The sequence below is a fragment of the Nesoenas mayeri genome (assembly GCF_963082525.1).
Source record: "Nesoenas mayeri genome assembly, chromosome: 11".
In the NCBI taxonomy this organism is placed as follows: domain Eukaryota; kingdom Metazoa; phylum Chordata; class Aves; order Columbiformes; family Columbidae; genus Nesoenas; species Nesoenas mayeri.
The window spans coordinates 719,492-739,261 of record NC_137563.1 but is presented as its reverse complement, the minus strand read 5'-3'; the positions used below and the strand labels follow the sequence as shown (position 1 = coordinate 739,261).

At 56.1% G+C, this 19,770-nt stretch overlaps 1 protein-coding gene across 1 annotated transcript; it reads right to left on the bottom strand.

Annotated features, from left to right (window-relative positions):
* Positions 1–438: 438 nt before the first annotated feature.
* ONECUT1 (one cut homeobox 1) lies at positions 439–17,092 on the bottom strand (the record flags this gene model as incomplete). The annotated part of the gene is made up of 2 exons (XM_080351261.1): positions 15,307–17,092; positions 439–731 (listed from the first exon to the last, which is right to left on the bottom strand). Exons 1-2 carry the CDS (start codon positions 16,385–16,387, stop codon positions 439–441), a joined length of 1,374 nt encoding a protein of 457 aa, XP_080207387.1. The 5' UTR covers positions 16,388–17,092.
* Positions 17,093–19,770: the final 2,678 nt, after the last annotated feature.

The following is a 19,770-nucleotide window of genomic DNA, read 5'->3' as shown; positions in this document are numbered from 1 at the left end:
GTGCACGCGGTACGGGTACACCATACACCTTCATGGCAACTGCTGTGGAAATGAAGAGCCATGTCTGAAGAGATGTCCATCCAACGACAAGAAACCACGATGCTCCAAACCACTAAACAGCCAAGTACGGTGAAGATGATCATGGGTGAAGGTGTAACACCAGTGGTCTGTTTCTCTTCTCTTCCCATTCTGTTTCACTCCCTCTGTTTCACTTTCTTCTTCCTCTCAATTTTTTTTGCAAGTCGTCGTCCTACTAAAGTGTGTGTCTTAGAACAAAGTCGTAATGCAGGTGAAATAAGTCTTTGGTTTCTTTGGACTTATAAATAACATTTTTTTCAAATAGTTCTAAGTATAAACCTGCTATCTTGAGGTCCTGGTCTGTCTTTATTTATTTATTTATAAAGCTTTTCCACCGAGGTTTAGTTCGTGGTTATTCCTTCATGCTTTGGTACAAGTGCTTGATGAAGAAGATGAGTTGCCTGAATTGGAGCTGCCCTCGTCTTGCCACTTATCCAGACTCCTCCTCCGTGCATTCATGAAAAAGTTGCTGACGGTGCTCAGCTCCAACCCAAGCTGCTGGGAAATGGTGATTTGTAATTCTTTGGACGGACGCTTATTTTCCTTGAATATTGCATGTAGAGTTCGACGCTGGACATCTGTGAAGACCAACCGAGGCTTTTTTGGTGTATTCCCTCTATCCTTCCCATGCTCTTGTTCTTTCCTCTTGCAAGCTGCAAGAAAGGGGAGGACAGTTAGAGAGGACGGGCGCTGGAGCCTGTGGGCAGGGCATGCAGGACAGGACAAGGCAGGGGAACAGGACCATTCCTTTCAGCTTCCAACTTGGAGAGGATGTGTGACACCAGTTTAATTTTTTGACTTAACATAGACTATAAAAATATAAGGAATAGAAATTAGAAACCACCTTTATCATTGTCAGTTAAAACTCAGCAAATGCTATTATTGAGAGTCTACACTTCGGTGAAGTCCAAAAGTGCCGAGAATTTAACTATGCAATACCCCTACCAGGCAGAGTGGAAATGCACTGAGCTCCAAAGTTAACCTTGCCCACCCTTTTTTACCTTTATTATTTGTTGTCAATTAATTTCTATAGCTTTTTATCGGCTGAGAAATAAGGAATTGGGAGAAACCAGAATGTTCCTACAGTCTTACAGGCCAGATGACTGTATTCTGAACAAGATAAACCACGTTTGGACATGCAGAACAATGGTGTAGTAAATCTTCCTTACAGAATTTCACCTGGTTTCATCTATCATCTCTTCTTTCCCTTTCAGAATGCTGTTCTATTTTGCTCTGCATTATTGAATTTGAAATCTGCCTTGCAGATGAGCTGCCAGGCGGGATCGGGGGGCTGGGACGGTGGCCCCAGGGTCCCCCGCCAGCCTTTGAGCGCCCCCAGCTCATCTCTGTTAGCATCTCACTAGGATTAAAGGTTTCCTTGGGAGGACAGATTGCTCTGTCTCACTTTCGAAAGTGTCTGATATTGTCTGTTCTCCCTTTTTTCTCTAACGACGTCCGTTAATGCTGATTTAGAGATGCATTTCTGGAGGAAATACGGATGTTCTGTCTCTGTGCCTTACTAGTCCTGATTTCTGTGGAGATCAGTGCTGATTAGATGAAGAATTTTGTGCAGTGTCTCCACCTATCCCATGGTTATTAGAATGAAAACAGCAAATTACTTTACAAAGGTCCTTCCTGCGTGCTTTATTGCTACCAAGAGCCAGTCTTGGCATGAGGTTTAATTGCTCGAGGGAGGTATAAACATAGTCATCCACCTTTTGTAGTTCAGAAAAGGGCCCCTGCGCAGATCGGGCAGCAAGGTGCGGGAGATGCAGAGGCAGCTCCTGCCGGCCCCGGCAGGCAGGGACCGCGGCACCGGTGCTCAGCCCCCTCCATGCTTTTGAACATCTCCGTAACAATACGTATTCCTGCTATACATCCTTTCATAAGCAATGACACATTGATCAAGTGGCCTGGAATGCCCAGCTCATATCTCCTACAGTTATTTTTATCTGAAAACCTTTGAAGAGTGCTTTGAAGTTCCATCCTGGCCTCTAAAAGGCTGTGGAGCTCCTAGGCTGAAAAGCAGGTTTCCTCATGCAAGCGAGACCACCGAGGCGGAGCTGCTGCATTCACCGCGGGCATCAGCGCCCACCGCAATAATTCTGCATCCCCACTCAAAGCAAACATTGATAACTCAAGGGTAACAAATACTTTCGCAAGAATAGCCTGTTATTTACTGACAATAGGAATGAGAAACAAAGAAGGTACCAACACAGAATCTCGGTTTTTCGTACAAGCCTGACCGTTTGACAATCAGAAGTTCCCATGAAAGCAGCTGCAGAAGCTGAGCTCTGTAACAGCCCCAGCCCTCCTCTGGCTCTGCCGCTGCCAACCAGCTCGTGCACAAAGAGCACAAAGCAGACTCAGACAACGTTTGCTGTGCCCAGCTCTTCACTTCGGCTCGCGCTGCTTCACTCCCTCCTTCTCCAAAGACTACACAAATTTCAGCTCCCACTTCGGTACCTCGTCCAGACCATCGTTTGTCACAAAATCCTGACTATATACATAGAGTGACCCAAGCCAGCGCTGCTTCAGCAGGAATTGTCACGTCACAAGTGACAGTCACAGCGGTAGGTGGCACAAAGCTACTTCAGTTAGTGATGTAAACCTCCAGGGTTTTGGTCACAACCTGGTACGTGAGTTCTCTGAAATCACAGAGAATAACAAAATATGCTTTAGTTTAGCTTGTGAATTAAGACAGATCTTGTCCTCACATTCAAGTTGGCATTCTTCCGCTTCAAATTAAGGACTAATTATACAGTTGTTCAGAGAGAGACAGACACTGAGTTGCAATTTGGGACCTTATCTGAGACGTGGAAGACTCAGACACAACAAGTTCAGTCCTCATGGAACATGGCACAGCCCCAACACATGAAACCAAGGCCTCCTCTGCCCCTGGCAGAGCAGAGCAAAGCAGAGCAGCCCAGCTCAGCCCAGCTCAGCCCAGCCCAGCTCAGCCCAGCTCAGCCCAGCTCAGCCCAGCCCAGCCCAGCCCAGCTCAGCCCAGCCCAGCCCAGCTAAGCCCAGCCCAGCCCAGCCCAGCCCAGCCCAGCTCAGCCCAGCTAAGCTCAGCCCAGCCCAGCCCAGCCCAGCCCAGCCCAGCTCAGCCCAGCCCAGCTCAGCTCAGCCCAGCCCAGCCCAACAACTCAGCCCTGATCCCGGACGCCCCTGCAGCCCCGTCCCCACGGAGCAGCACATGGGCCCTGTCCCTGCCCAGCATTGCTCCCAGAGCCTTCTTCCACCTGGGGGACATGGGGGTCATCCTGACAATGTAGATCATCTTCAGGCAGTAAAAAGCTGTTTCCTTTTCAGCTCTATTCCTGCCAGCATCCAGAGGCAGATTGAAGTAAAAACTTTGCAATATGCTGAATTGTTCCAAGAGCCCTTACAGACAGCGCTGCCAGGCCGCCGGTTGCGAGCAGCAAGGGTGGATACCTCCTTTCATCTTCTGCCTTGTCCAGACGCAGGAATATTAATAGCACTTAAAAATAAATAATGGTGATAATGAAAAACCGTAATAGGGTTTCCTTACGATCGTTTTCCCTGCACTAGAACCAATCAATTTTAATAATAAATTGTAGCTTCCAGCTTGCCAAAGAACAAATGCACACCACGGGATAAAACCTGCTCCGACGTGAGAGCCTACCCAGAGCAGGCACAGCGCCCAAGCGGCTCACACTGCGAGGGCTGATGAATTGGGGCCACCCAGCCCGGTGACAGCAGCCTGCGCTCAGCCAGGCCAGGCTCAAAGAAGCCCCAGCTGCCTGGGCCAGGTCCTTCTCTGACACCAGATTTAATTAAGTCAGGGGCTCCAGAGGCACTCCCTGAAACCCTCATTTCAAAAAACACCCGAGCCTGTCTCCAAAACTGTTTACCACACGCCTTTTTAAGGATCTTTATTTTACGCCCTCGCTCCCCGTGCAGCCACACGTGCCTCGGGCTGCCCCAGCCCAGCGGCGCTCCTCGCAATGCCTTGTGAACCAGCCTTAACAACGTCTAGTTAAGAAGAAAGCAACGTGGAGGATAAAGAAAGAGCCACTCTGACTTTGGCAACACACGAGCAGATATGACAATGTAATATTACCCGTGCCAGAAGGAGCCGTATAAATCCACTGCTGAACTCTGGCTTCTTCCAGTCACTTCCATCTTCCCCTGCCCTGAGCAACAGATATTTTTGACACTTGCAATTCTCCTGATACAGTCCATCAATCTATTTTTGTCTCCCTCGGTTCCTCCTAAGTCACCCAAGGGATTTGGCCGAGCTAACTTGCCAAACCTCGTCAGGGCTGTACATGTCACCGGGGCCCAGCTGCCTGTGCGTGGCGCAGAGCTGGGCTCTCGCTGCGGCAGCGGCCGCTGTCACCGCTCCATGCAGCTCTATGTCACTGCTCCGTGCAGCTCCATGCCACCGCTCCCTGCAGCTCCATGCCACCGCTCCGTGCAGCCCCATGTCACCGCTCCCTGCAGCTCCATGGCACCGCTCCCTGCAGCTCCTTGTCGCAGCTCCCTATCACCGCTCCGTGCAGCCCCATGTCACCACTCCCTGCAGCTCCGTGTCACCGCTCCATGCAGCTCCATGTCACTGCTCCGTGCAGCTCCATGTCACCGCTCCGTGCAGCGCCCAGCTGCGGGCAGCACGGCGGGACCAGCCCTGCTCCAACAGAGCTGCGAGCAGAGCGCATCCCCTGTGAAAACGCACTAATTGCATCTTTAGGATGAGATAGTGAAGGATGAGATTTTGCCCACCTATGATGTGAACTGTGCTGTTCTGTCAGTCTAAAAGTCAAGATTACAGTAAGCTCAGGTGTTAACCCTGACACTTGATCTAGTCTTTCATCCCCAGAGGCTGGATTTCTCTTTAAAAATCTAAGGGAAAACCTTGATTACCATAAATCAATTTTCAGGAGCACATGGTGCATACACACGTGCATAGCTGTATGTGGCAAACACTAATTTGCCTTTCTAAAAGCCTAGAGCAAAGAATGAAACCAGTGACACTCTCAAGAAACCTGCTTTCTGCTGGTTTGATTTGGGCACGTAATAAAATTCCACCACGTTTTGCTGGCTTATTTTCTGGAAGATTTGCAGTGGAGCAGAGAATGGCAAGTCCTGCTCGGGCAAACCCCACTGCAAGCCCTGTGGCCAGCTCTGAGGGCTGGGGACCACCAAGCACTGTCCCTGCGAGAGGCAGCGCTCAGCTGGCGGCCCACCGTGCCGCCGTCACTGTCCTGGTTTTGTTAAAAACAAGTTTCTCTTTCAGTGAATTTTGCCTGTCAGCTGAAGCCTTCATATTAACTGCATTTTCCTGGAGAACCAGACACATGTTTTGGTAAAACCTAGCAATGGAATGCAAACTTATTGATAAGCATGGATGGACATCTCACGAGAGGGGCGACGAGAAACAATTGACCAACTATGTATAACATTCCATTCACGTGAATACTTCATATAAAACGGGAGACCACGAGGATCTCGTCCCTTTGCCCTATGGCCGACATTGGGAGAGGACCTTGCTAGTCGTCCCTGCGAACTGAGGCCAGTGAGAGACTGAATCCAGCTCTGGTTGGCTGTGGAGTCTAATCCAGGACTTTGGGTGCCGGCTCTGCAGTTGCTGAGACTTTCAAGATTGGTTTTGTATATTTTGTATTATTTTCTCTATTCTTATTAGTAGCATTAGTAAAACATCTTTAATTTTTTCCAACTCTCTTCTCTCTGTTCTTCTTTTCCTCCCAATCGCCTCTCCTTAGTGAAAAGGGGGGAGAGGGAGGGGGAAAAGGGGGAAGTCAGGGGGAAGAGGGGGTTAACAATACATCTGCCAGGGTTTTATTGTCACCCCGCAATCTTAACCCTCGACAGTCATGGAGCACGTGCTCTGACACAGGATGGAAAAGCAGCAGATCCTGAGAAAGGAGGAGGTGGATTTAGGGGGTTTCAGAGCCGGCACCAAGCGAGCCGTGCCCGTACACACACAGCCGACGGGCTGAGGCAGCGGCCACGTGCTCCGAAGGGACACAGCAGCCACCAGGCCTTTCACCCTGAGGTGACAGGTCACGTTTCCAGCTCTTGCCCGGGTCACTGCTGACCACAAGACATTATCACTTGACGGCCATTGAGTGCCCTGTATGGTATGTGGCAGCGGTTTTGGTTCAGCTCCCCATGAGCAGGTTCACCCCACACTAATTTCCGTCACATTTGACACATTATTTGACATGAATTTGCACTGTGGGTGGAAGGCTGAGCCAGATGCTACAGGGAGAAAGAGTCTGTAGGAACCCATTTTGTAGCTGAAATGTTCATTTTGTGGAACAAAGAGGACTGGGGCTCTCTCAGGACTGTGGGCTAGCAGGACCTTGGCTGTCTTGCCTGAGGAGGCACTTTCTGATGCTTCATTTCAGAAGGTGAACTCAGCACTGAGCTCTGGGGCTTTCACTGCCACCTTCACTGGACCGACTCAGTTTTCAGAGCTGTTTCACCCCTACTATTCATGAGCATTATATTCGCTTCAGACAGGCAGGAGCAAAATAACCAACTGCTTTATGCTTCTCTCGAAAATTGCAGTTCAAGATCCCCAGAAAGGAGTTCCCGAGCTAACATCTTCCTTGCTGTGGATTCAGAGCAGTCACCCTTCCTGTGAGTGTAAAACCCCAGGAAATCAGTTAGCCCAGCTCAAAGAATGGCCAACAAAAGTCCTGCAATTCTGCACGTGCAATATGAGACATTTTAGACAGACTTGAGCGAGTTCTCAAAAGTTTTGTGATGATCATCTTTTCCTACTCCTCTTGCAGAGCCTGGTCTTTCAGCTATCCAAACCTCACGTGTACAGGACGTGTCTTAGAGACATAAAAATGCTTTCAGAGTTCTCTCCTTACATGTATCTTCTAATTTCTATTGTGTTAGGTCTATAAATGCTGGGACCTGTCAGAGCTACAGTCTGAATTGTTCCCACTAAGACCAAGGACCTGCTGCTAGTTTTGAAACACCACAAAATAGCCAATAACATTTTTAGAGAGAGATAACTCTTCACTGGTACAAGCTAGAGAACATCCTGGACGATATTCTTCTGAGGGAGCCTCTACCTTTGGATGGAAAAGGCAGCAGGATTGCTACAGGAGGTTAAAACTGCTTTGGCCATCAGAGATAGTCCTAATCACACTGGCTATGACAGCTCAGCGGAAGAAAGTAGCCAAAAGTTAATGGTAAATTCATGGTGATGATAATACATAAAGTATGATAAGCGATTCTGCACAGTGTTCCCAAAAGCTTCAAGCCACCGTAGGATAAGGCCATTCACACGTCAGTGATGAAAGCCTACATGGTGACACGGTTCATTGGTTGCTGCCCCAAACTTTCCCCTTTCAACTGCAGAGAGTATGGGCTATTGGGAAGTGTCTGAACCCACACTCAATTATTTCTTGTTTCTCCTACTCCTGGCATCAGTCAGCATTTCACACTTGTCTCTCTGGTGATTTGTATTTACACTTATTTAGAATGTGAGGGTATCCATCTACTCAGAAGTCATTTGATGTGTATGTTGTTTCCCCGCCTCCAGCCCAGGCAACACTCCTCTTCTGTTTGTTGAAAAGACATCAAAGTATGTTTCTATGTGGGAAGTTCACAGATTGACATCAGCCTGCCAACATATAGATCCCAGCTGAGAGTGAATGGTAAACATTTCACTCGTGCATTGTATTAAAATGAGTGACCTTAATTTGCTGCTTTCTGGTGTAATAAAGTGAATCTGACTGAGGAGCACTGACTCAACAATTCGGGATTCAGGGGTTTACATAAACTTGCAGTATTGATGGGTCTGTAACCACTCGAGTGAGCTGACATCACCGTTACAGAACACGTTGCTAAGTGGATCAATCAGGGGAAAGGACCCGATTTTCCTGCGATATCATTTGAAGCAAATGTTACATTTCTTTAGCTGGGTCTTTAGTTAACCATATTACTGTGACAAATATTTCTTTGTCTAGCATAAGTAATTAGAATTTAATCACTTTAACTGCATCTTAATTACCCCAAATGAATTGCAAGGACATTTAATAGCAAAGATTAAATTGCCTTAATGAATGATTTTTGCGACTACATCAATATTTTAATCGCGTTAGCCCTTTCCAGCGCCCCGCAACCCCCGCAGCGGCGCAGGCATCCCCCGGCCCCTGGGTGGCGCCCGCTCCTCGCCGCTGCCGCTGCCCAGCGGGGGTTGCGCACCGAACCGCGCCGAACCGCACCCGCGCTGCTCCAAACTGCGCCAGACCACACCCGCGCTGCTCCGAATCGCACTACTCCATACCGCGCCGAACCGCACCCGGGCTGCTCCAAACTGCGCCAGACCACACCCGCGCTGCTCTGAACCGCACTACTCCGTACCGCGCCGAACCGCACCTGCTGCTCCGAATCGCGCCGAACCGCACCCGCGCTGCTCTGAACCGCACTACTCCGTACCGCACCGAACTTCGCCGAACCTCACCCGCGCTGCTCTGAACCGCGCTGCTCCGTATCGCGCGGAACCGCACCCGCGCTGCTCCGAACCGCACTACTTCGTACGGCACCGAATGGCACCCGCGCTGCTCCCTGCTGCGCTGCTCCCTACCGCACTGCTCGGCGCCGCTCCGCCAGGAAACGCCGCCTGCTTCGCACCCTACACCGGGCAGCGCCGCCCGCTCCGCACCCGCTCCGTGCCGCGCCGCCAGGGAGCGGCCGCTCCGCCCCGCCCCCGGGAGCACCGGCAGCCCCGCCCCGCCCGCTCCTGCGCGGGTTTACGGGGCACATCTTGGTGCGGAAGCACACTGGAGCTGCCGGCTTTGCGCTGCGGTTCGCACCCGCACGCTGCCGCCCGCTTGGAACAGCGCGGTGGGAATGACTTTCCCCCGGGGGTCCGCGGCGCCCGGGTAAAGGGCTCGGCGTTATTCCAGGTTATTCCCTTTCTGCTGTCCCAGCCCGAGGCTCTGCCACAAACGCCAAAAATGGAGTTTCTGAGAGGTGGAAGTGACGCAATCCATCGCAAAACCTTCGCTGGGACATTAAGGCTCGTCAGATTTACTTAAAAACCCGGCCAGTTTCTCAGGCTCCTTTCCTAAGGACCTACCTGCTCGTTCCCTGTTCTCCTGTTCAAATTTTTAAGTCAGTTCCTACAATATATTCAAAGTAGCGAGACATGTCTCAAATAAACGAGAAATACGGCAGTGATGACATCAAGAAGTTTCTCTGGTTTGGAGGGCGTTACGGCAGCAGTGTGGCAACCTGCCTCTGCGGGGAAGGGCTGCGGACCTGGGGAAATCCGCCTTCGCTAATTGCACCGCCTGTGGGTAACTTCTTACCGGCAGATTTAGTGGGCACGTAGCAATGTATGCAGTATTGCCGTACCTTAAAAATATCCATAACCTTAGAGCGGGATCACTGCAGCAGGTTCTGCAGCGAAGTCGCTAAGGAAGAGGCCCCCCCGCCATCAGATTTAATACTTTTAGCTATTTGAAGCAGCGCCATTTCTAATGGTCCACCACAAAGTGCTTGCACACACCAACGCCGACATTATACAGCCCGCAGCATCTTGCGATGCTGCTTGCACACCTGCGAAACAGCAATCCACCGCGTTTTAATTGCCATTTGAGCTGCACATAAAATGCTACCACCGAGACTTCCTATCTCCCTAAAATGGGAAAAAATCAAAACTACTATTGAGCTAATAAATTGTCCCTATAAATTACTCTTTCAGCATCATAAAACTGACTTCCTCTGAAGCAAAATGGCTCAAGTAAGCTGCATTTCCGAAGAAAGTCAGTAAGCATCGGTCGCTTCTCTGTCGGTATATGATTTATCCAGATAGATTTATATTTTAAATGCAAATGAACTTTGATCGATTTGATCACGGAAGTACTCGACATGATGCCACGCTAGGTCCCTACTTGGTCCTCAGGAAAAACTCCCCTCGATGCCTGTACTCTTCAGGTTAAAGCCACCAGCACTTCAACAAAAGCCTCAGGTCTCTCTCGAAACGGACTTGTCCCTTGTGTGGAGATTATGGGGATCCTTCTGCTACACGGAAGAGAGGTAAAGGCTGTCTGAGGCAAAGCACGAGCTTTGGTTTAGTGCCGGTACGTGCCAACCCAGGCACTGTGCATTTCCAGATAATTTTGGCTCAATCTAACCATCACTTCCTGGCTGCGTAAAGGGCAGGTGGTACACAGCAGCACTCAGCTGCAGTGCCCGGGCTCCCCACGGGTGGCACCTGGGGCAGGTCAGTCCTGGCGCCGCGCACCTCTCCTCTGCTCCTGCGGCACCCCGACCCGCGCGGCTGGCGGGGGCGGGGGCAGGGCCACGCACGGTTACAGGGCTGCAGGGAACTCGCTGCCGCTCAGGCCACCCGCAGGAGGGAAGGCACGAATTCCCAAGTCAGGTGTCCCCGGGGCCGAGCAGCCCGGTCGGGAGCCGAGCCGCTCCCGCCGCCGCGGGCAGTCCGAGCAGCGGGGAGCCGGCCGAGCCCGGCTCGGCCCTCCGCAGCAGAGCCCCCATTGCCGCTGCCGGTAATCACGATCCATGCGGCGCTGCTGCCCACCGGGGCCGGCAGCCGTGGAGCGGCTCGGCAGACTCCAGCAGCCCGGCTGCGGGCGGCCCCGGGCGGGCTGGTCCCGTACCGGGAGGGCGGGCTCCGCCGGGGGCTCGCCCGGGAGCGGGGCCGGGCCGTACCGGTGGTCGCTGTCCGCGGTGCTGAAGCTGCGCCGTCCGCGCTCGGCACGAGGGAGCGCGGCAGCAGCGGACGGAGACCGCGCGGACACCGGTGCAGGGCACCCGGCAGGATGCTCCTCGGTCCGCAGCGCTCGGCAGAGCCGCCGATTCCCGGCCAGAGGGAGCTGCCACCGCCTCTGCCCGGTGCAGGCGAGTTGCCCGGGCCAGCGGGACCGTCTTCCGCCCGACGGCGGTCAGTAGATGGCGCAGAGCCTCCGGGAACAGAGGGGTAACGTGCGAGGGCTGCGGGCGGCTCGGTGGCACTGGCCGATCGGCGCGGGCAGACGGGGAGGACCACGCCGGCATCGCGCTCACAGCCCGGCCGTGTGGCCTCGGCGGTGCCCGCCGTTGAGAGCGGTCCCGTTTCGAGGCTATTTCATCCGAACGAGAGCGAGGGTGTGAGTGAGACATGATCACACACCCCTCTCCCGGCGCCTCCCCGCCACGCGGCGGGTAATTAAAACAAACAAACAAATGAACAAACGAGCACGGGTCGAGCCGTGCTACCGGAGGCGGGGGCTCCGCGGGGCGGGCCCATCCCGGTGCGGAGGAACGCGGGTCGCCATTGCCCTGCCCCGCTCCTCCGCCTCCCGCTGGGCAAACATTAACGAAAGGCAAACGCGGCTGTGTGTGAGCGGCTGTAAATCAATCCCGCCGCAAGGACACGGCTGGCAAACAAGCGCGGCTCCCAGCGCCCGCCTCCGCGCCGGGGCACATTGTCTCGGCCCCAGCACCGCCTTGGCAGCCGCTGTCCGAGCCCGCGATGCGCGGAGCCAGGCCCACGCCCGTCCCCGCGGCGTCCGTGCGGCCCGCAGGGTGGGAAAGGGCAGGGCCTCTCCCCCGCGCCCGCACCGCGCTCGGGGTGTCGGCGATGAAGCCCCCGGTCGATGCCCTCCGCCTCCCTGATGCAAATGCGTTTATGCAAAGTCCCCGCCGGGTAAATATTAAACAGGCCCTAATGAGGCAACCGGGGCCGGGAAGGCATCGACCTTCCCCGGCGCACTCTTGGGGTGGCCAGCGGGGCGAGAGGTGTAAACGGCGTTCATTAGATATCATATTTAATGTGGAAAACGCTCTGATTACTGTATCGATTTCTTTACAGTTAATTTGGCGAGAATTTCTCGCGGTCTTCCCAAGGCTTCTGTTTAGCCGGGCTTCACGTTGGAGGGAGAAAGAAAGGAAGAGTGGAGTGCAGAAGAGAGATTCAGCTGTGAAAAATAACAGTCAGGTCACAGGAGAACACCAAGAAGCTCTAGAGAGATGGGTCACCCGTCCCGCCTCAGCCCCGCGGGCGAGCGCGGTTCTTCCCCGGCCGCCGCTCCCCTCGCCCGGCTCCCGCTGGCCCGGGACGGGCTCAGCTAACCCGGCCGGGAATCGGCCGAGGAGGGGCCCCTTCGGAACGAGCTCGCTCGCAGAGTGCACCTGGGCAAACAGGACCACTCCTGCAGTAGATTCAAAGGAGCCTCTGGGGTCCCTTATACCCCTCTGGGCCGCTCCCGAAACGTTTCTCCGCCGCGTCTGTCCCTCGGGCGCTTCTCTCCCGCCCTGGCGGCGCAGCCTGTGCGGGGCCGGCAAGCGGCCTTCAGGCAGATGCGTTTCTAATAACAGACGGCTCGAAGCAGATTGGTTTTTTCCTGAAAAGGCAAGTATTTTTTTTATCCTTTTTTATCCACTCCTATTTTCCCCGCACTTACGAAAATAACCTGAAATGAATTCAGCCTTAAATCGCAGCAGGCTGCAGAAGGGCTGTACATTTTCTTTGAACCGTATTTATTTTGTCGGTTTCCCTTCACTGACCTTCCAAATATCAATGAAGGCGGGGAGAGAGGGGGAAGAATAACTAATGGAGAATTGGTCAAATAGATAAATATTCAGTGATGGAGGGGAAGCGAGAGGGAGACTGACAAAGGAAAAGAGAACAGAGGAGAAGGAAGATGGGATGAATAAGATGGAGGCTGGAAGAGGTCAGCTTTGCAATTAGCAGTTCTGCTTACATTTCAAGAGACAGCCTAGGAAGTGTCAAGACCTCAATCCTGCTTCCATGTAACTACCAATTTTTCCTCTATTTGTCGGAGCTTCTGTAATCTGGGAGGTAGGAATCCCCCAGGGATGGCTGGAAGGGGCAAATCCTGAAGATAAAGTGCTAGCAAAGACCACGAGGCCTAAAATAAGCAGGCTCCATCCCTCCGCCTGCAGGAAATCAGAAAGGGGAGAAATGAAGGCGGCAAGGGCTCCGCTCTGGGTATTTATCTACCTGATAATTCTCTAAACGCCCGGGAGTGAGTTATAATTTGGACGTGAAATTTAATTTGCGTCGGCTGGAGTAATTTATGATATTTTGAATGGATGTTCATACATCAATATCAATCGGGGCAGATTCTTACCACTTAGTAAGATCATCGCACATTTAAAACCTGCACAAAATAAAATCGATAGTTTATGCATTTACAGCAGATTGCCGGCAGCCCAGGACGCGCAGCGCGGAGGGGCGCGCAGCCTGCGCGGGGCGGGGGACCCCGCGGGCCGCCCCCATTGGCTGGGACACAGCGCTATGCAAATGAGCACGTGCTGCCCGTGCCCAGGGTGGGCAGCGCCGGGCGAAGCCCCCGGCAGCGCGGGGGGAGCGCTGGGGACCCGCGGGTGCCCGGCCTGGCTGCAGGGGACGCGGGGACACTCGGGCGCAGGCGGCCCTCTCCGACCCCCCCGGCTCCCCAGCCTGCGAGCCCCGTTTCGCCCCGGGGAGGCCGTTTCTGCAAGGTGCCAGCTTTCGGGTTTCATCGCAAAGGGAAGGCAGAATAATGAGGCTTTGTCTCTCTAACGGGATTACCAGGATCCGTTTATGCGAGGGCAGCGCTGAGGTGGCTGGAGGAAGGGGCGGTTTGGGGACAGAAGCGAACAATGGATCTCTCCGGACCCGGCAGCTGGGCAGAAAGCGGCCGCGCCGCGGGGAGCTGCCGGCTCCTCCTGGCCGGGCCTGCAGCCGGGCTGGCAGAGCTTCCCGGCCGGCAGCGCCAGGGAGGGGATGCCAGCAGACTGCGAAGCGAGGGGTTGTTTCCAGTATCGATCTATGCAAATGAGCGGAGATTCAAGTCGACAGAATCGTCGTAAAAATACGCTCCGAATCGAAGAAAGTTGGCCTTTGCAATCGTTACGCGGATACTGGAAACACAAACTCCATCCTCCCCTCATGGGTAGCGCCAGTAAGACGAGGGTTTTCTCCTGGTGGGGTGGTTGTAGAGGAAGGGAAGGCGGAAGGGGCATTTTCTGCGAGCTCAGACCTTTGAAACTGACTCCGCAGGAGAGCAACGTCCTCCCACCGGCGTGCAGCGCAGGGCCAGCTCCAGCAGGAAGGGCGATCCTGCCACGGGCCCTTCCTAGCACTGCTCTAGGCTTCCGAAACGCGGAGGCTGGCTGAAACCAGACAAGGAGCACGGCGGTGACCCAGCCGAGTGCCCGCACGGTCAGGACGCAATTCGCAATTCCCATCGTCGCGGCAGCCGAAAGCGCAGGATCATTTGTGCCTTTGAAAGGAGTAGATTTGGCCTTTCTCTTATTTTTGTCTCTGAAACTGTTCAGTGACCCCGGCTCCAACTCGGATTGACTATCTCGCATTCTCCAGGGACAAATTAATGGAGACCTATCACTTAATTAACAAACCCTCACTCACGGCATATTAAACCCGGGCTCTGCACTGGGAGGGCAGGCTGGCGGGTTTGGGAAGGAGGCAGAGTAGAACAGTACCGACCGGGAGGGCAATCTCCGATTGCAGATACAACGGGAACCCCGACACGGACTGCCTCTCTCATGCATCCACGCGAAATCCAAACTCCACTGCCTGATGGCAATTACAACCAATTAAAGAAAAAAAATATAACGATTTAAGTCAGCACCATTGCTCAGCCACCACTCACACGCCGGGCTCGTATCGTCTGTAGGAAAACCCTGTCCCAGCACACTTAACCCAACCCGAGCGGTACGCGGAGCCAAGACCGGCCCGAGCCCCGCCGGGCGCTGGGACCGGAGCCCGTCGCCGCCGGGGCCGCCGCCAACAGCACAAAGCAGGCGCACCGACTCCTCTCGGCGGTGCCTTTAGGGGGTCCCCCGCACCCCGTCCATGGGCCGTAGCGGTCCTGCTCGGCCCAGCCCAGTCCAGGTGTCGGCAGCACCTCGTTACCGGGCACGCTGGGCACTGTCCCGCCGGCGACGGGCGAGCCGAGCGGGTTCGCCCCGCCCGGGATAACGAGGAAAGCCAGGGCGCCGCAGTGCGCAGCCCGAGCCCCGGCTGGGCTTTGTCTGGCAGCCGGGAGCACGGCGCGGAGGAACCGGACGGTGCCGGTGCGCGGAGCCGGGAGAAGGAGCGGGGAGAGGAGAGAAGCGGAGCGGCGGAGGGGGTCCGGGGCTACGCTTCGGGGACAGGCAGGGACCGGGGAGGCCTGCCCAGGCCCGGGGCCCCAGCCCCGCCGCCGCCGTGCCCCGACCGCCCCGCAGCGGGCTCACCTGCCAGCCGCAGAGCAGACATCCGCTGAAACTCCGGTTCCTGGAGCCACTTCCACATCCTGCGGAAGGTCTCCCGGCCGGATTTGAGCTTGCTCCAGGGCTTGGGGTTCCTCAGCAGGTCTGAGAGGGTCCCTTGAGAGCGGCACAGCACCCTCTGGGCGAAGATAGCCTGGGGGATGCTGTACCGCTTGAGCTCGGTGGTGATCCTCTGAGCTACTTCTTTGGTATTGATTTCTTCCATTTGCCCTGAATTACTTCCACTGTTGACCTGCGAACCAGTTACAGAAGGGTTTTGCTCCCTGGCAGAGCCTAGGATCTGCCCGTGGCTCTGGGCATTCAAGTGGGCATGGGGGTGGTGTGGGATCCCGTTGATAGGCACCATGCCAGCGGAGGTGGGGGTGAGGTGTTGGTCGCCATGCCTGGCTAACATGGCAGGGTGGTGGGCTTCAAATCCGTTTGGGGTGAGCATTTTCTCGGCGGGCATGGTGGCACTGGGGTGAGCGTAGTGGGGCAGCCCTTGCTGGGAGTTGTGGATGCTCCCCAGGCCCGATCCAGACAACGGAGAGAGACTCTGCCCCATGCCGGTAACATCCTTATGGTAGGGGGTGTAGAGATTGTTCATAGACGCCAGACCCCTCTCGTCCCTCATGAGCGTGAAGCTGCCGCTCACGTTGCCCGGTATCCGCTGGTGGGGGTGGTGGTGGTGGTGATGGTGGTGGTGGTGGTGAGGGAACTTGTCCGAGACCGTCGAGATGGGAGGTAGAGGCTGCAGAGGGGTTAACGTGGTGTAGGTGCTGCTCATGCTCATGCCGGGGGGTGTCTCGCAGGCCATGGTCATGGTGGGGTGCAGGGGGCCCGTCAGCGCGTGGTCGGGAGGCCGGTGGTGGTGGTGGTAGTCGCCGCCGTCGAGGATGGACGCCATGCCCATGGAGCGCGGGTGGGCAGGCAGGTGGCTGCCGCGGTGGGCCACCGCGCTCCGGTGGTGCGGGCTGCCGCTCATCAGGTCGGCGGCGGCGGGCACCGGCTCATGGCTCACCCCGTGCAGATCGCCGATGTTCTCCATCGCCAGCTGCGCGTTCATCGTCGGCCGTGCGGGCGGCTGGACCGCACATCTATCTGGTGGGCGGCGGGGTGTCCCGGAGCTCTTCGCGGCGGCCGCGGGCCGGTTCCTCCCGCGGGCCGGCGGCGGCGGGCGGGCGCTGTGGGCTGGTGGCGGCGGTGCTGCTGCCGAACCGGTGCCTTGTCCTTCTCTTTTTCGTTCTTTTTTTAATTTTTTTTTGTTGTAGTTTATTTATTTGGGATTTTTTCCTGTTGTTCAGTGACACCGTCGGGCCGGCTCTATGGCCCCCGCTCCCTCAGGCCAGGCTCCGCAGCCGCGGCGGGTGTGTGGCCGCGTCCCTCGCCATCTCTAGCCATGGCTCTCTCTGCGCTCCGCCGTTTGGACGCGGCTCCGCTGCTGCAGCGGCGCGGCCGCTGCCCGGCGCATGCGCGCGGCGCCCCCGCCCGCCCCGCCCCCCGTGACGTCACCGCCCCTATTAAGGAAGCGAGCCCGCGCGCCGGCGGGCAGAGCTGTCGATGTCGCGCGGCCCCGCGCCCCCCGGGTCCCAGCGCCCCCCGCCCCGCCGGGCACAAAGGGCCGCCCTCCCGCACCCCGCCCCCGCCGGGCGGGCGGCTCCGGGCGGTAGGGCCGCCCGCCCCGCCCCTTCGGTGACTCCGCGTTTTCCGTGAGCGCGGAGCCTCCTCTCCCTCATTTCACCGGCAGCTTCCGGGCGTGAGACCACCCTGCCCCGGGGCGCCCGCGGGCCGTGCCCGCTCTGTACCCCCCGCACCCCTCGCCGTGTCCGCCCGCGGTGTCCCGCAGCCGCCGGACCACACACGCCCGGCGACCTTCGGATCGCTGCTCTGCGCTGCCGCACCGGGAAACTTCCCGTTACGCGGCCTGGGGAGGGTCGCTGGGAACCCCGAGGCACTGCGGCCGGGGTCCAGCCGCGGGTCCCCCTCCCACTCAGGTCTCGCCCCGCGCCCTCCTCCCAGGCTCTTTTGTGTCCCCCTTCCCGTAGCTGCGATCTCGAATGGTCCGAGCGGTTAATGCCATGAGGAACCTCCGCCGCGCCAGGTACCCTGAGCGGCTCGGGGGCCGTGCCCGGCGGTGCAAGGAGAGCATATGCCCTAAGCTCCCAGCAGCCGGATATGCCGCTGGTTTTCTTTTATTTTTCCCAAAAAAGAAAGAAAAAGAGGAGGAGGAGAAAGAAAAAGCGAGCCCACCCGCCAGCCCCGCTCGTTAGTTAAGGTGCCTTTATGCTGGAAGAAAGGGCAGATGTGCCTATTGTTCGCCCATTAACAATAACGAACCACGCCGGGCAGAGTGCAGCGTGTGCGAGGCGCCGAGCGGCGGGAGGGACGGGGCGGGCCGAGGCGCGCCGCGGGAGAGCCGCGGGGTCGCGGCCAGAAGGCACCGGACCGGCAGCGCACAAAGGCCGCCCCGCCTCACGCCCCGGCCGCCGCCGCTTCCCCTCGCTCTGCCGTCGGAGCCCGCGGCAGCTCTCGGGCACCCCGCGGAGCCGCCTGCCCCCTCGCTCCGGCGAGGCGCGGGGCCAGCAAGCAGGTCCGCACCGCGCTGAGGCTCACCCCAGGACAGCCCCGTCTTGTCCATGGTGAGGGGGACAGGACTGTAGCACCCAGCAGTTATTTATCCCGGAGCTATTGCCCAAACGTAATTGCCAAGGCCTGCGGAGGTTTCCCGGAGAGCGAGGGGATTCGCTCCCGCACCGGCTCGGTGAGGCAGCGAGGCCCCTCGCCCCGCGCCTTGAGCCCAAAATATCCCCAACTCCCGCAGCAGCGGCCGAAAAGGGGGGCGCGGAGAGGCCTCGGCGAGGAGCCCCGCCGTCGGAGCCAGGCCTGGCCCCTGGCACAGCGCCTGCGGGGACGAGGTGTGACTCTCCCGGGGGGTCTAGGCGAGGAGACCGGGCCCGTCCTCGACCGCGGTCCTCCGTGGGGTGCTCACGGGGAACCGTGCCCTGGGAGCCCAGCGTGGGGGCCGCTGCCCGGGATCGGCCGTGGCCGTGTGCACAGTCGGTGTGTGCGTGCGATCGGTGAGCTAAAACAGCCCCCGACGCCGGGCAGGCTCGCAGGAAACTTAAAATCACGACAACTACCTGCTCAGCATGGTGCGTACACGGCCGTGGAAGCGCGTATCGTCACGTTGTTTTTTCCCCTATAAATTCAGAATTTCCTTAGCGGATTTATTTATTCATCCAATTAACACACACACATGCAGATTTGTAAGAATTTCTCGCCATTGCATCACGTCTCCGAAGACACCCCCTACTCACCTCCGCTCATTTTCTCTGGGTGCACGAAGCTACTGCATATTTTATTTCGCGCTGAAAAACACATAGAAACCCCGCACAGTTCCTACCTCTGCAGTCACTCACTCGTCCCTAAATGCTTCCACGTTTCTCTGAATTTTTGTAATGTTAACGTTAACAGTGTCTCCGTTTCTTATAGCGAGGGATAGATAAGGAAGGGTGTATCTGCGAAAGAAGAAAAAATAGACTCGAAACCTAATTAATAATCTCAGGAAATGTTTACGATAAAATAAACCAAAATTATCAACAGCATTTCGAGGCCAAAGTGAATGGCTGTGATTGTTTCCCAGGCCAACGCGAGGTGATGTCACAGATCTAATCGAAACGTTGTCAGCTTCTTCATTATCAATATATGTATACAATTTACAGTTTAATTAAAAATATTTAATCTCTACTCGTTCAGCGATTAGTTACCAAAGCAAACATCATAGTGAATACAAGTTACTCCCTCGAGCTTGTAGAAAATTACAGCATCAATTTTTTCTTCAAGAAAGGAGCATAAAACCAAACGCCTAACAATTCGGGGAGTCCTGTGACACACCGGCCGCTGGCGGGGTTCAGTTTCTAAGCTTAGAAAAGAGCGGTCGTATATTTGCACCCACCTTCCCCTAATTCTACAAGTATCTGTTAAAAATAATTTTTCCCGTTACTTTTTGAAGGGATCCCTACGACGATGCGGCCCTGGCGCGCAAAATCCGCGGGTACGGAAGATTGCGCAGGACCGGCGGTGCCGCGGTTCCCCGACGGCGCCCGGGTCCGGCTCGGCCGCAGGGCGTCCCGGGGCCCCGCGATGGGCTCGCAGGGGCCCGGGGCTGGGAAGGCGAGGACGGCAACCGCCCTGCCGCCCCGGCTCCCGACCGTCGGGGGTGCCCGGCCGTGGGCTCCCCCGGGCGTGGACCCGGCGCGGTTCCCCCCGCCCCGCCGGTAGAGGGGAGAGCGTCGGGAGAGATCATTTCGGTGCGCTAATCAATTACTGCTTGTGCAGTCAAGTACCATACATTTAACAGAATAATCGTTACCGCCCTTAAGTCTTTATTTGATCAGCAGATACTCGGAGCGGACTTAAAACGCAACTTTGCTTGTTTGAATTGCGTTA